The 14,592-nt window shown below is 47.0% G+C and overlaps 2 protein-coding genes across 23 annotated transcripts in view; one reads left to right on the plus strand and one right to left on the minus strand.

The window, feature by feature from the left end:
* Positions 1-13,547, minus strand: part of CDC45 (cell division cycle 45) — a 44,582-nt gene extending 31,035 nt beyond the window's left edge. For 3 of the 6 annotated variants that reach the window (XM_028827989.2, XM_015149705.3, XM_077950855.1), the window contains exons 1-5: positions 13,199-13,534; positions 13,000-13,059; positions 12,184-12,276; positions 10,369-10,506; positions 8,904-9,047 (exon numbers count right to left, since the gene is read on the minus strand). In XM_028827989.2, the coding sequence (XP_028683822.2) occupies positions 8,904-9,047; positions 10,369-10,506; positions 12,184-12,276; positions 13,000-13,059; positions 13,199-13,249 (486 nt within the window). In that variant the 5' untranslated portion in view covers positions 13,250-13,534. Of the gene's footprint in view, positions 1-8,903; positions 9,048-10,368; positions 10,507-12,183; positions 12,277-12,999; positions 13,060-13,198 lie in introns of all 6 variants that reach the window. The other 3 variants (XM_077950857.1, XM_077950856.1, XM_028827988.2) reach the window with 2 other exon arrangements.
* A 483-nt stretch (positions 13,548-14,030) lies between these two features.
* The window catches only part of UFD1 (ubiquitin recognition factor in ER associated degradation 1), a 30,428-nt gene continuing 29,866 nt past the window's right edge, over positions 14,031-14,592 (plus strand). For 15 of the 17 annotated variants that reach the window (XR_013398681.1, XR_013398684.1, XR_013398685.1 and 12 more), the window contains exon 1: positions 14,031-14,138. Coding sequence is in view for 2 of the 17 variants with exons in the window: in XM_077948635.1 (XP_077804761.1) it covers positions 14,136-14,138 (3 nt within the window). In the remaining 15 variants the exon portion in view is untranslated. 17 annotated transcript variants of the gene reach the window in all.

A 14,592-nucleotide genomic window follows, 5' to 3' on the forward strand; every position in this document is an offset into this window, starting at 1 on the left:
AGAAAATGGCTTTAAAAAACATGATTTAGCTGGGCGCGGTGGCTCAAGCCTGTAATCCCAGCACTTTGAGAGGCTGAGACGGGCGGATCACGAGGTCAGGAGATCGAGACCATCCTGGCTAACAGGGTGAAACCTCGTCTCTACTACAAAAATACAAAAAACTAGCCGGGCGAGGTGGTGGGCGCCTGTAGTCCCAGCTACTCAGGAGGCTGAGGCAGGAGAATTGCTTGAACCTGGGAGGCGGAGGCTGCAGTGAGCCAAGATCGCGCCATTGCACTCCAGCCTGGGTGATGAGTGAAACTCCATCTCAAAAAATAAATAAATAAATAAATAAAAAGAAAAAGAAAGAAAACAGAATTTAAAAAACAGAGACCAGGAAACAGAAAATAAAATGTCAGACTTAAGCCCTAACATGTCAATAATTAAAATACATGTAAGTGAGCTAAGTTTATCAATTGAAACATAGAGAATGGCTTTAAAAAACATGATTTAGCTGGGCGCGGTGGCTCAAGCCTGTAATCCCAGCACTTTGAGAGGCTGAGACGGGCGGATCACGAGGTCAGGAGATCGAGACCATCCTGGCTAACATGGTGAAACCCCATCTACTAAAAAAATACAAAAAACTAGCTGGGTGAGGTGGCGGGCGCCTGTAGTCCCAGCTACTCGGGAGGCTGAGGCAGGAGGATGGCATGAACCCGGGAGGCGGAGCTTGCAGTGAGCTGAGATACGGCCACTGCACTCCAGCCTGGGCAACAGAGCGAGACTCCGTCTCAAAAAAAAAAAACAAAAAAACCAAAAAAACCATGATTTAAAAATACGACCCAACTATATGCTGTTTTAAAAAATTCACTACAAATGTAATATAGGCAGAATGAAACTAAAGAATGTGAAAAGATATATCATGCAAACATTAATCAAAGGAAAGCAGGAGTGGCAATATTAATATCAGATAAATCATACTTCAGAGCAAAACAAATTACCAGAGACAGAGTGGGACACTAAGTGAATAAAAGGGTCAATTCACCAAAAGGACACAACAATCCTAAATGTGTGTGCACAAGACAGCTATAAATACATGAAGTAAAAAGTGATAGAACTGAAAGGAGAAACAAATAAATCTATAATCACAGTTGGGGTCTTCAATGCCCCTTTCTGAAGAGTTGAAAGTATTACTAGCCAGAAAAGCAGCAAGCAAATAGAACTCAACACCACCATCAACTCTCACCATGTAAGTGACATTTCTAAAACACTCTACCTAACAACAGCAGACTATGCATTTTTTTGAGTGACTGCAAATGATACTGTATTTTAAATTTTGGTGTCCATATATTTATGGCTAGTACGCAGAAATAAAAAAAGTTGTTTATGTTTTTATGTAGGTATAAATCTAACAAAACACAAAGAATTTATACACTGAAAACTGCACAATGCTGATGGACGAAAAAAGGAATAAGCCATTGATACAAGCAAATGTGGATGAATCTCCAAGAACTATGCAGAGTGAAAAAAAGCCAATCCCAAAAGGCTACATACTGTATAATTCCATTTCCATTTTCATAATATTGTTGAAATGAAATTACAGAAATGGAGCTTGCTAGTGGTTACCAGGCAGCAGACAAGTGGGTGTGGCTAGAAAAGGGCAATAGAGAGATCCTTACAGTGATAGAAATGTTCTGTATCTTTTTTTCTTTGAGCAATACACATGGGTTATTTTGGCAGTTTCTGAATGCATAAATGGAATAGACATATTCAGTTTCTGGCAGAACTTTCACAGTAATTTCTAACCTTTAGAGTGCCAACTGAAAAATCACATGATTTATAAATTTAGAGAGGAGGCTTTTTCTTTTTTTTTTTTTTTTTTTTTTTTTTTGAGACGGAGTCTCGTTCTGTTGCCCAGCCCAGGCTGGAGTGCAGTGGTGCGATCTCGGCTCACTGCAAGCTCCGCCTCCCGGGTTCACGCCATTCTCCTGCCTCAGCCTCCTGAGTAGCTGGGACTACAGGCGCCCACAACCGCGCCCGGCTAATTTTTTTGTAATTTTTAGTAGAGACGGGGTTTCACCGTGGTCTCGATCTCCTGACCTTGTGATCCGCCCGCCTCGGCCTCCCAAAGTGCTGGGATTACAGGCGTGAGCCACCGCGCCCGGCCAAGAGGAGGCTTTTTCTTTAGAGATAGTCTCACACTGTTGCCCAGGCTGGAATGCAGTCGTGCGCTCACAGCTCACTGCAGCCTGACTTACTGGGCTCAGGTGATTCTCCCACCTCAGCCTCCTGAGTAGCTGGGACCATAGGAGTGCACCACCACACCTGGCTAATTTTTGTAGTTTTTGTAGAGACAGGGTTTTGCCATGTTGCCCAGGCTAGTCTCAAACTCCTGGGCTCAAGCGATTGGCCTGCCTCAGCCTCCCATCCTGACTGTGATATTATACTACAGGATGTTACCATTTGGGGAAGCTGGACAAAGTATATAAGTGATCTTTCTTTTTTTTTTGAGACAGTCTCGCTCTTTTGCCCAGGCTGGAGTGCAGTGGCGCAATCTCGGCTCACTACAAGCTCCGCCTCCTGGGTTCAGGCCATTCTCCTGCCTCAGCCTCCCGAGTAGCTGGGACTACAGGCGCCCGCCACCAGGCCCGGCTAATTTTTTTTTGTATTTTTAGTAGAGATGGGGTTTCACCATGTTAGCCAGGATGGTCTCGATCGCCTGACCTCGTAATCCGCCCGCCTCAGCTTCCCAAAGTGCTGGGATTACAGGCGTGAGCCACCGTGCCCGGCCTATACGTGATCTTTCTATATTACTTCTTACAACTACATGTGAATCTATAATTATCTCAAAAGAAAAACTTTAATTAAAAAAAGTCATGGTCCTGGTGAGGAAACTTTTTGTGGGTAATGGAATTGTTCTCTATCACGGTGGGATGGTGGTTGCATCTTTACACATTTGTTAAATCTCATTGAATTGGACTACCTAGTGAATTGTGTAGACATTATGCGTCAATAAAGTAACAAAATTCCCATAGCCTGAGATTTCTTTGACCCTCTCACAATGCATGGTGGGGTCTTGTCCCCTCCGTTGTGGGTACAGGCTGCTGAGGTACTCTAAAGCTGGTTGGGAGAGCCATGCAGTGGCTGCCCAGGTGACTGGAATATTCATACTGGAAGCCTGAGCAGTCATGTTGTAAGGAAGCCACATGCAATGGAGAGACTCTGCAGGTGCTTGGCTCAGCAGTCCTGGTTTGGAGCCATCCCAGCAGGTATCTGAGCCATGCTTCCAGTTATTAGCCATTGAGTCCCCACCTGAGGGCCCAGATATCACAGAGCAAAAAGATGTCAACCTTGCTGGGCTCTGCCCAAATTGCTAACCTACAGAATCCATGAGCATAAGGAAAAGGTTGTTTTAAGCTGCTAGGTTCTGGAGTAATTTGTTAAACATCAGTAGGAACCAAAAGAAGTAAGTCCAGTTATTCTCTTCATTTTACAATGGCACATAGAGGTTAAGTCACTTGACTACGGTCACAAAGCTGTTATAGCAGATACAAAATGTGAAACCTGTGACCTGAACCAGGATATCATAGCACCTGTAGAAGAAGTATAATTACGGTTATTTTTATAGTGGAATCTCATCTCTGCTGAGGTCCAGCTTTAACATCCCACCTTTAAAAGACAAGCAAAAATGATTCTTGACCTCATGTCTCCTCTTTTCTTTATAACAGAACTCTTTTTCTTTTTTTTGAGACAGAGTCTCACTCTGTTGCCGAGGCTGGAGTGCAGTGGCGCAATCTCAGCTCACTGCAAGCTCCACCTCCCAGATTCACGCCATCCTCCAGCCTCAGCCTCCCGAGTAGCTGGGACTACAGGCACCGGCCAACAGGCCCGGGTGATTTTTTGTATTTTTAATAGAGATGGGGTTTCACTGTGTTAGCCAGGATGGTCTCGATATCCTGACCTCATGATCCACCTGCCTCAGCCTCCCAAAGCGCTGGGATTACAGGTGTGAGCCACCACGCCTGACCTATAGGAAAACTCTTTTTTTTTTTTTTTTTTTTTGAGACGGAGTCTCGCTCTGTCGCCCAGGCTGGAGTGCAGTGGCCAGATCTCAGCTCACTGCAAGCTCCGCCTCCCGGGTTTACGCCATTCTCCTGCCTCAGCCTCCCGAGTAGCTGGGACTACAGGCGCCTGCCACCTCGCCCAGCTAGTTTTTTTGTATTTTTTTTTTTTTAAGTAGAGACGGGGTTTCACCGGGTTAGCCAGGATGGTCTCGATCTCCTGACCTCGTGATCCGCCCGTCTCGGCCTCCCAAAGTGCTGGGATTACAGGCTTGAGCCACCGCGCCCGGCCAGGAAAACTCTTTAAAACGATTATTTATAAACTATTGTCTCTAAACCTCTTTGAATGTGCACCCCTATTAATAAAAATATTTCATTCTTTTTTTTGTTTGTTTGTTTGTTTGTTTTTTTGAGACGGAGTCTCGCTGTCGCCCAGGCTGGAGTGTAGTGGCCGGATCTCAGCTCACTGCAAGCTCCGCCTCCTGGGTTCAAGCCATTCTCCTGCCTCAGGAGGAGACTACAGGCGCCCGCCACCTCACCCGGCTAGTTTTTTGTATTTTTTAGTAGAGACAGGGTTTCACCGTGTTAGCCAGGATGGTCTCGATCTCCTGACCTCGTGATCCGCCCGTCTCGGCCTCCCAAAGTGCTGGGATTACAGGCTTGAGCCACCGCGCCCGGCCTCATTTTTTTTTTTTTTTTTTTTTTGAGACGGAGTCTGGCTCTGTCACCCAGGCTGGAGTGCAGTGGCGCGATCTCGGCTCACTGCAAGCTCCGCCTCCCGGGTTTACGCCATTCTCCTGCCTCAGCCTCCCGAGTAGCTGGGACTACAGGCGCCCGCCACCTCGCCCGGCTAGTTTTTTGTATTTTTTAGTAGAGACGGGGTTTCACCGTGTTAGCCAGGATGGTCTCGATCTCCTGACCTCGTGATCCGCCCGTCTCGGCCTCCCAAAGTGCTGGGATTACAGGCTTGAGCCACCGCGCCCGGCCCATTTTTTTTTTTTAAGAGATGAGGTCCTGCTCTGTTGCCCAGGCTGGAGTGCAATGATGCGATCATGGATCACTGTAGCCTCAACCAACCTCCTGGGCTCAAGGCATTTTCCCACTCTAGCCTCCCAAGTAGCTGGGCCTATGAGACCGTGCCATCATGCCTGGCTAATTTTTATTTTATTTTATTTTTTGTAGAGACCATGTCTTGCTGTATTGTCTAGTCTGGTAAAAATATTTCTTTCTTTCTTTTTTTTTTTTTTTGAGACAAGAGTATTACTCTGTTGCCCAGGCTGGAGTGCAGTGGCACGATCTTGGCCTCCACCACTCGGCCTGCAACCTCCGCCTCCTGGGTTCAAGCAATTCTCCTGCCTCAGCCTCTCGAGTAGCTGGCATTACCGGCATCTGCCATTGCTCCTGGCTAATTTTTGTATTTTTAGTAGAGACGGGGTTTTTCCATGTTAGTCAGGCTGGTCTCAAACTCCTGACCTCAGGTGATCTGCCCGCCTCGGCCTCCCAAAATGCTGGTATTACAGGCTTGAGTCACCATGTCAGGCCGGTAAAAAAATTTCTAAGAATATACCTCTAATATACACATACTTAGTTATAAATCATGCACAGGTTTTAATTATATAAAAAGTATTCTTCTCAAGAATGCTTAATGTTATTAAAATCAAGGCTCTAGACCTAATTTACAGATCATAGAAAATGCAGGGATAGAGAAGCAAGTTAAAGTACTCCAGGAAGAAACAAGTAGTAGTAAATATTAGAAAAGATGACTGGCGGCCGGGCGCGGTGGCTCAAGCCTGTAATCCCAGCACTTTGGGAGGCCGAGACGGGCGGATCACGAGGTCAGGAGATCGAGACCATCCTGGCTAATATGGTGAAACCCCGTCTCTACTAAAAATACAAAAAACTAGCCGGGTGAGGTGGTGGGCGCCTGTAGTCCCAGCTACTCGGGAGGCTGAGGCAGGAGAATGGCGTAAACCCGGGAGGTGGAGCTTGCAGTGAGCTGAGATCCGGCCACTGCACTCCAGCCTGGGCGACAAAGTGAGACTCCGTCTCAAAAAAAAAAGAAAAAAAAAAAAAAAAAAAAAAGAAAAGATGACTGGCCTGTAGTGTCATTAAAAACAAAACAAAAGAAAAAAAAGAGGTAAGGTACAGTTCTAGGTTAAGACAGCAAAGAGAAATAGCTAAATGTGTTAACCTTGATTGAAGAATAGTTCAGAAATAAAAATAGCTGCAAAATATATTTTGAGGACAATTAAAGAGACCTGAATAAATATGGGCTGAATATTACCTGATATTAGCATATTATTCATTTCTTCTGCATGACAATGGCATTGTGTTTATGGGGAAGAATGTCCTTATTCTTAGGAGCTGCTTACGAAAGAATGTGTGGAATATCATGGTTTCTGGTTGGGTGTGGAGGTGCACGCCTGTAATCTTAGCTACTTGGGAGGCTGAGGCAGGAGAATCACTTGAGCCCAGAAGACAGAGGTCGAAGGGAGCCGAGATTGTGCCACTGCACTCCAGCCTCAGTGACAGAGACTCCATCTCAAGAAAAAATAAAATAAAAAATAAAAAATAATATCATAGTTTCTGCAACCTATTCTCAAATGATACAGGAAAAAGAATATGTAGAGAGAAAGCAAATGTGAAAAACTGTTTTTGTTTTTTTTGAGATAAGGTCTCTTCATGTTGCCCAGGCTGTTCTCGAATTCCTGGGCTTGATCAATCCCCCTGCCTTGGCCGCCCAAGTAGCTGAGACCACCTACAGTCATGATCCACTGTTGACTCTAGATTGAAGATATATGGATATTCACCGTACTATCCTTTCAACACTGCATACATTTCAAAAAACTTCAAAATAAAAAGTTGGTGGGAAATTATGCCTATTATATTTCATGAATATTATGTTAAACATTTACAAACATAGATTCCAAATTGATGTGTTAAGTATGTAAAAGGAAACGCTGATATTTTCTTGCATCTCATCAAGACAACCTACCTTCTCTTTGTTGCCAAACCCACTGGTCTATTCTCATTGGCCTGTTCCTTTGGCACTGCTGGCCGAGCCTTCCTTGAAACTTTCCTTCCCACCTCAGAGCCGCAGTGTCTATGGATGCTCTGCCCAGGAATCCTCCTGGCTCATCCCATGCTAACTCACGTTTGGTACCTGAAAGCTTTCCCTAATTGTGCTCATTTACATGATCAGTATCTGTCTCTCCCACTGGAAAGCTTTGCAAAGGCAGGACTTTGCTCTCATCCCTGCACCCCAGGGCCTAACTGGTACCTGGCACATAGTAAGTGTTTAAAAAATATGTTTATTAGTCAGAATGGAAAATTTCAAGACTTACCTGTAGAACATGAATGTTTCCAGGGAAAATCCCATTAGACACTGATATTTGGGAACCAATGAAATGCAGCTCATCAATAGTTAAAAGAATGCTATGGCCGGGCGCGGTGGCTCAAGCCTGTAATCCCAGCACTTTGGGAGGCCGAGACGGGCGGATCACGAGGTCAGAAGATCGAGACCATCCTGGCTAACATGGTGAAACAGCGTCTCTACTAAAAAACTAGTCAGGCGAGTTGGCGGGTGCCTGTAGTCCTAGCAACTCGTGAGGCTGAGGCAGGAGAATGGTGTAAACCCAGGAGGCGGAGCTTGTAGTGAGCTGAGATCCGGCCACTGCACTCCAGCCTGGGCGATAGAGTGAGACTCCGTCTCAAAAAAAAAAAAAAAAAAAAAAAGAATGCTATATATAAAAAAATTCAGAGAACAAAAAAGACCTCTCACAAATCAAAGATTAGAAGATAAAAACCAAGCTGAGTGTAGTGGCATGTGCTTACAGTCTCAGCTACTTGGGAGACTGAAGTGGGAAGATCGAGTGAGCCAAGAAGTTTGAGGCCAGAGAGAGACCCTGTCTGCAGGGAAAAAAAATAAAATAGACCAAAAAGTCTTCCAAAAAATAGAACAGACAAAGAGCTGGGCAAGAAGTAAGGAAATATAAGAGTGGATCCAAGAGATTCCTGATGAGACACCCAAACCTAGTGAAAGGGGTGACAAAGGTGAGAAAGAAGAGAGAAGCATGCCTCAGTTTTAAGGGCACTGCCCCTTCCTCAAATGGAGAATGTCCTGAATGTCTCAAATATGGCTCAAAAAGACTTCCCAAAAGCACACTACTGGGAAATGTCAGGCTGAGGATGAAGAGAAGACCTTAGGACATTCCGGGGGCAAATTCTAGGTCACACACCAAGATCGGGAGCCAGAGGGCATCTTCAAAACATCCTATGGCCCTCCGTGCTATAGGAATCACCACCTTCTGCCTATCGTTTTACATCTGGCAGAAGCCATAGTGTTGGGTAGGCCCCTGGGCCCAGCCCCAGATCACTAAGCAGCTCAGACCCAAGGTCCACATGGTGAAAACCATTCGTATCTGTACATACAAGATACCTCCCCTGGAGTAACTGTCTGGGACTGGGCCTGGCCAAGGGATGCAGACCCACATTGCTCCTCTGCAGTGACTGCACAGTGAGTGATGCTAGAAGACAGTAGGAAAGGAAGGGGTGGGAGTTGCACTATTTATTGCTTCTCTACATTATTTTTTTGCTATCTAGCTGCAGAGCTGAGCTGTCCTAAATTTCATTTCATCTGACAGGATCCTATTGGACAGATAAGCCACTATTCAGGGAAGTCCAGTAACCTGCCTGAGGCCACACAACCAGGGGACAGCAGAGCCCAGGGTCAGCATCCATGGCTGTTAACTTCTCCACTTCCCACTGCCCTCAGTTACACCTGGGCCTGGCAGCCTTTAGGATGACCTCTGACCTCTGGGAGTGCAAGTTCCTCCGGGATGGCTGTGAGAGACCCAAACACACCTCTTCTAACCGTGTGCGCTTCTCAGAAGGCTCTGACCCATCGCTGTCATTTCCTGAATGCTCTTCATCCTCCTCTTCATCCCTGAAGATGTCTTCATAGGCGGGAACTTCAAGGTCATCATCTTGTTTAATGAGTAATTTGATCTAAGTTCAAAACAAAAAGGAATTAAGCCTCTCCTCTTTCTACGGAAAACTACACAATATGTTCTTCTGCAGAATCTTATCATTTCCTAATAAGCTGACTCAGTTTCCTGTTCATACAAATAGCTACCAATTTAATAAGAGTTCCAGGCTTCCAAGGAATTTTCTTGTTTTCATTACCAGTGAGGCACCAGAGTTACACCATACGTGGTATGCAGAAATTACGAAAATCTGAAAACAATTCTTTGAGGACCATCTAGTCTACTTAAGTCTAGAAACACAGCATCCTCTTATGTCATACATGAATAAAATGAATGCCCCACAACTTGGCCTCTGATAAAGGACATGAAGATGTGTAACCCCTAGATGACTAAAACTCCTGTCTAAAAGTAACTCCAGGCTGATTTTTCTTTTTTTTTTTTTTTTTGAGACAGAGTCTCGCTCTGTCACCCAGGCTGGAGTGCAGTGGCCAGATCTCAGCTGACTGCAAGCTCCGCCTCCCGGGTTTACGCCATTCTCCTGCCTCAGCTTCACAAGTAGCTGGGACTACAGGCGCCCCCTACCTCGCCTGGCTAGTTTTTTGTATTTTTTAGTAGAGACAGGGTTTCACCGGGTTAGCCAGGATGGTCTCGATCTCCTGACCTCGTGATCCGCCCATCTCGGCCTCCCAAAGTGCTGGGATTACAGGCTTGAGCCACTGCGCCCAGCCTCTTTTTTTTTTTTTTTGAGACGGAGTCTCACTCTGTCGCCCAGGCTGGAGAGCAGTGGCACGATCTTGGCTCACTGCAAGCTCCACCTCCCAGGTTCATGCCATTCTCCTACTTCAGCCTCCCAAGTAGCTGGGACTACAGGCGCCCACCACCATGCCTGGCTAATTTTTTGTATTTTTAGTAGAGACGGGGTTTCACCATGTTAGCCAGGATGGTCTCAATCTTCTGACCTCATGATCCGCCCGCCTTGGCCTCCCAAAGTGCTGGGATTACAGGTGTGAGCCACCACGCCCATCCAAGACTCCATTTCAACTAAAAATATAAACAAATATTTTCTGAGCATGGTGGTATGTGCCTGTAGTCCCACCTACTAAGGAGGCTGAGGCAGGAGGGTCAGTTGAGCCCAGGAGTTTGAGGCTTCAGTGAGCCATGATTGTGCCACTGTACTCCAGCCTATCTCTCAAAAAAAAAAGATGACAAAGACCAAGTTCTTGTGTTCAGGCTGTTCCAATCCCACAGGAGGGTCAGACACACACCTTACCAAGAACACCAGGTGAGACATTGTACATGGCATAAAAAGTACAGACAGTTTGAGGGCAGAGCACAAAAAGTACCTGGGTATTGTTGTACACATTGATGACATTGACTGGCCTATGGGTGTCACACACAAAGAATATAGTGTCTTCATCAGGTTGAAGAATATCCAACAGGTCTACATTAGCTCCACAGTTTATGAGAATAAAATGACGAAACTGAAAAAAAGGAAGATATTGTAAAGTAGCTATATCGAGGAGGCCCTTTTCCCTTCACCACTAAGTCTCTGAGTTGTTCTGCTTAAACTTACTAAGTCCCTGACATGTGGCAAGGCCCACGTGGCAAGGGATTCCAAAAAACGGCCAGGCTGGCATGCTAAGTGCTTTAGCATGGTGACAGAGCAGTGTGGGCCCTGGGGCTCCGTTTTCCCCAGGAGCACACTGAGACTCAGCAAGCCCAAGTCTTATGGACAGCTCAAGAAACTAATGAGGAGCAGAGCAAGGCTTCAAGCACATGATTGTGTCTCTCCAGACCTCACGGTACTATGCTGCGTGCCTCTCCAGGCTAATGGCATTGTACAGGTTTAAGTTTTCGGCAAATACTTTATGGGTGCTTAAATATTAAGTCCTTTATCACACTCCATCACTATTGCATGTGCTTTCCTTATCAATACCAAGCTGGTGCAGGTCCTTGACATAACAACAGGAACACCAGGAGAGGACTTGTCTCTGCCAAAACAATCCTAGATATGGCTAGAGACTCCAGGGTCCCTCTTCCATGTCCCATCCCCTCTCTGTGGGGTCTACAATGTCCCATCTCTCATTTGGCCCCATGCAGAGGTGGGAGGAATCCTGGCATCTATTGTTTAAATTTATTCCTATATTTCAAGTTGGAAACCAGGATGCATTTTCTTGGAGAAATAATATAAAATAGTAGTGTATTCTAAAATAATTTTAACTAATTCCAGCACTTTGGGAGGCTGAGGCAGGCGCATCACTTGAGGTCAGGAGATCGAGACCATCCTGGCTAACATGGTGAAACCCTGTCTCTACTAAAAATACAAAAACATTAGCTGGGCGAGGTGGCAGGTGCCTGTAGTCCCAGCTACTCAGGAGGCTGAGGCAGAAGAATGGCATGAACCCAGGAGACAGAGTTTGCAGTGAGCCGAGATCATGCCACTGCACTCCAGCCTGGGCGACAGACCGAGATTCTGTTTAAAAAATATATATATAGGCCGGGTGCGGTGGCTCAAGCCTGTAATCCCAGCACTTTGGGAGGCCAAGACAGGCGCATCACGAGGTCAGGAGATCGAGACCATCCTGGCTAACACAGTGAAACCCCGTCTCTACTAAAAAATACAAAAAAGTAGCCAGGTGAGGTGGCGGGCGCCTATAGTCCCAGCTACTCAGGAGGCTGAGGCAGGAGAATGGTGTAAACCTGGGAGGCGGAGCTTGCAGTGAGCTGAGATCCGGCCACTGCACTCCAGCCTGGGTGACAGAGTGACACTCCGTCTCAGGAAAAAAAAAAAAAAAAAAAAAAAAATATATATATATATATGTAAGTAAAAAATAAATAAAATAAATCAAAATAAAATAAAATGATTTTAACTAGACCATATTAAAAACTGCTAGATTCCAAGCACCTTACAATCAAATTTCTGCAAAACAAGTTCAAAGTTAGGGGCTATCCACATTCATTATCTTTTTTTGCTGTCAAGTTTGCTTCTACAACTTGGGCGTAAGTCACCAGTACATACAGCATGTTTTTCTCTTCCGTATTGCCTAATGTAGCTGATACTTAAATACATACTGAATCTATTGTGGACATAGAATGCTGTGTCAAGAAATTACAATTGAGTAAAAAAGCCACGTTATTCTAAAATACATCTTCAATACCTGTTCTTTATGCTCAAGAAATGAAGTTTCAAGTTCTTGCCACCCAGAAACTGGAACCAGCGTATACTGCACGTGGTCACACTGGAACAAGGCCTGGAGAGAGAGTGTTTTCAAAGCCTATCTTATTTAGGACATTGGCAATTTACCTTGAAAAGAAACCGAGTTAGATTAGATGGGTTGAGAGATAAAAGACACGGGATAACACTAAAGTTAGTGAAATGCTTCCGGGAAAAGCTAGGTGCTAGGCATACGAGTGTTTACCATACCATCCTGTGAATTTTGCAAATTACCAAATTAAAACATCGGTGGGAAATGCCGATTTAACTTCCAGGCCGTCTGAAAAGTTCCTGATCCAAGGGCCAGACCAAAACAATGTACATACCATGCCCTATTCAAAACCAAACTAACGATCCTCCCTAATAGACTAGGGGCTCCCATATTCCCAGCAACACCTACGACACAACTGTACCCAGAGTTGTCACAGATTCCTCTCTCTCTCAAATCCCCCATTTGAGAGGCCACTACAGATCCAAAGTTTCCCCCAAACGCCAACTGCTTTGTTCACCTATTCATATTAATAGTTTATTGCAAAAATACAAACTAGTCTCTTTACCTTTTACTTAATCCTCTATCCCACCCCACACCGTTGGGACAGGGAGGCAACTTCTCCTCTCACCTGCTGCTCACCTCCTGCCCGGCTTCCTCTCCGGGGCTAAGCCCTCAGCATCCATCCTGACTCTCTGCCCGCCCTGCGCCCCCACGCAGCACCCTCACCTCTCGCGCCGGCCCCGCCCTCCCAGGCCCCGCAGAACTCACCTGAAGGATCTTGCACGCACACAGAGCATCCACGTCCGAGGCCACGAAGAGAAGGACCCTCTATCGGGGAAAGAGCGGACGGGCTGAACGCGGCGACCCGAACCCCGGCCCTCCCCTGCCTCCCGGTCACCCACGGCCGCTCCTCCTCATCCCTTCCCCACCAGCAAGGCCTCGGCGGGGATCCCAGATTGGGCGTCACCTGGCTCTGGACCACCTCGTAGAACTCTTTGCGGAAATCGGACACGAACATAGCCACGGCGGCCGTACGCCTGGCGCTCGCGCTGAGGTACCAGGAGCCCCGGCGGCGGTCAAGACTCCCGCCAAATCACGGCTCCTCCGATTGGTCCAGGAATCACCAACCAATAGCCTCTTAGTTCCCAGCCTTCCTTTCTTTCTGATTGGACCACATTGGAGGCGGCCATTAGCGCTCTGCCATTCACGGCTAGAAAACTCCAGCCCGTCCCAAAAGAAGGGTCACCTCTGAGGCCGAACGCAAGCGCTGTTGCCCCTTTCAACTCTGACTCGCTTTTACCCAGAAACGCGACGCTCGGCGGACATCTTTACTTTGGGAAGAGAAGCCTACTGCCTCCCACTGGGAACCCCCAGAGAAAGTACACTACTTCTAGCCATACATTAAACTCAGTCACATACCGAATGGGGCAGCAGTTACGTTTGCAATAGGTTTTTGGTGTGGTCTGAAGAAGGATTTGTAGCTTAGTTCCGCCCGAGTCCTAGATGGCTGAAGCAGAGGCATTCTGGGTAGTGCATTCTGGGTAGTGTAGTCGTAAAGACAATGGGCCCTACTAAATTCGTCTGGAGGGGTTGAAAACTATCAAAACGTAATTTAAAATAACTTTAAAAAGTACCTACTAACGGGGAAATAAATCACGAAAGGTCATTTTAATGCTTCTGCTGAGGGTGTTTTAGAGCCTAGCGTCTTCGCCTGGCCTGTTCTCTTTTGCAGCCGACGCTTTGTCCCGGGCACCCCCCTCCGGGTCTCGGGTCCGGCACTTCCGGTGAGCCTCTGGGGCGTACCGGCTTGGCGCGGCAGAGGCGGCGGAGGCTGGGAGAGCGGTCGGCGGGGTACGTTCGTCGTATTGCCGGAGAGAAGCGGAGTCTCCGAGGTGGTGTCCATCATGGTAAGCGCTGACGGGCAGCGGGCGGGGTCTGGGGGTCTGGCCCGGGGCCTGAGTTAGGGCCCGGCGGGGCGGCGCGGGACGGCGGCGGAGGTGCCGAGTCACCTGGGCCTGAGTCAGGCCTGCCGGCTCATCGGCCGTACTGGGCACAAGCAGAACCCTTGACCACTAACCGCCTGTGGTCGCGTCCGCCAGTCCTGAACGTGGCTTGCATTCCGTCTCAGCCGGACTTGCCGTCGTTGACGAAAGAAAGGAAAGTTAGTGTCCATTCACGGGTTTTCCATGTGCTGGACGCGCAACAGGTTTCCATAAACCCAAAGTTAGTTGCAAGGTTGCTGGGGATGGAAACAGAATCAGGCGCTCCCCAGGGAGAAATCTTAGAGGGCATGCCCGGTCTTGGGGGACACCCAGCTCTTGCCCCAGTTCCGTGAGCTCCGTGCCTACAGGTTCGTGCCTT

Source organism: Macaca mulatta, chromosome 10 (assembly GCF_049350105.2).
Source record: "Macaca mulatta isolate MMU2019108-1 chromosome 10, T2T-MMU8v2.0, whole genome shotgun sequence".
Classification (NCBI taxonomy): domain Eukaryota; kingdom Metazoa; phylum Chordata; class Mammalia; order Primates; family Cercopithecidae; genus Macaca; species Macaca mulatta.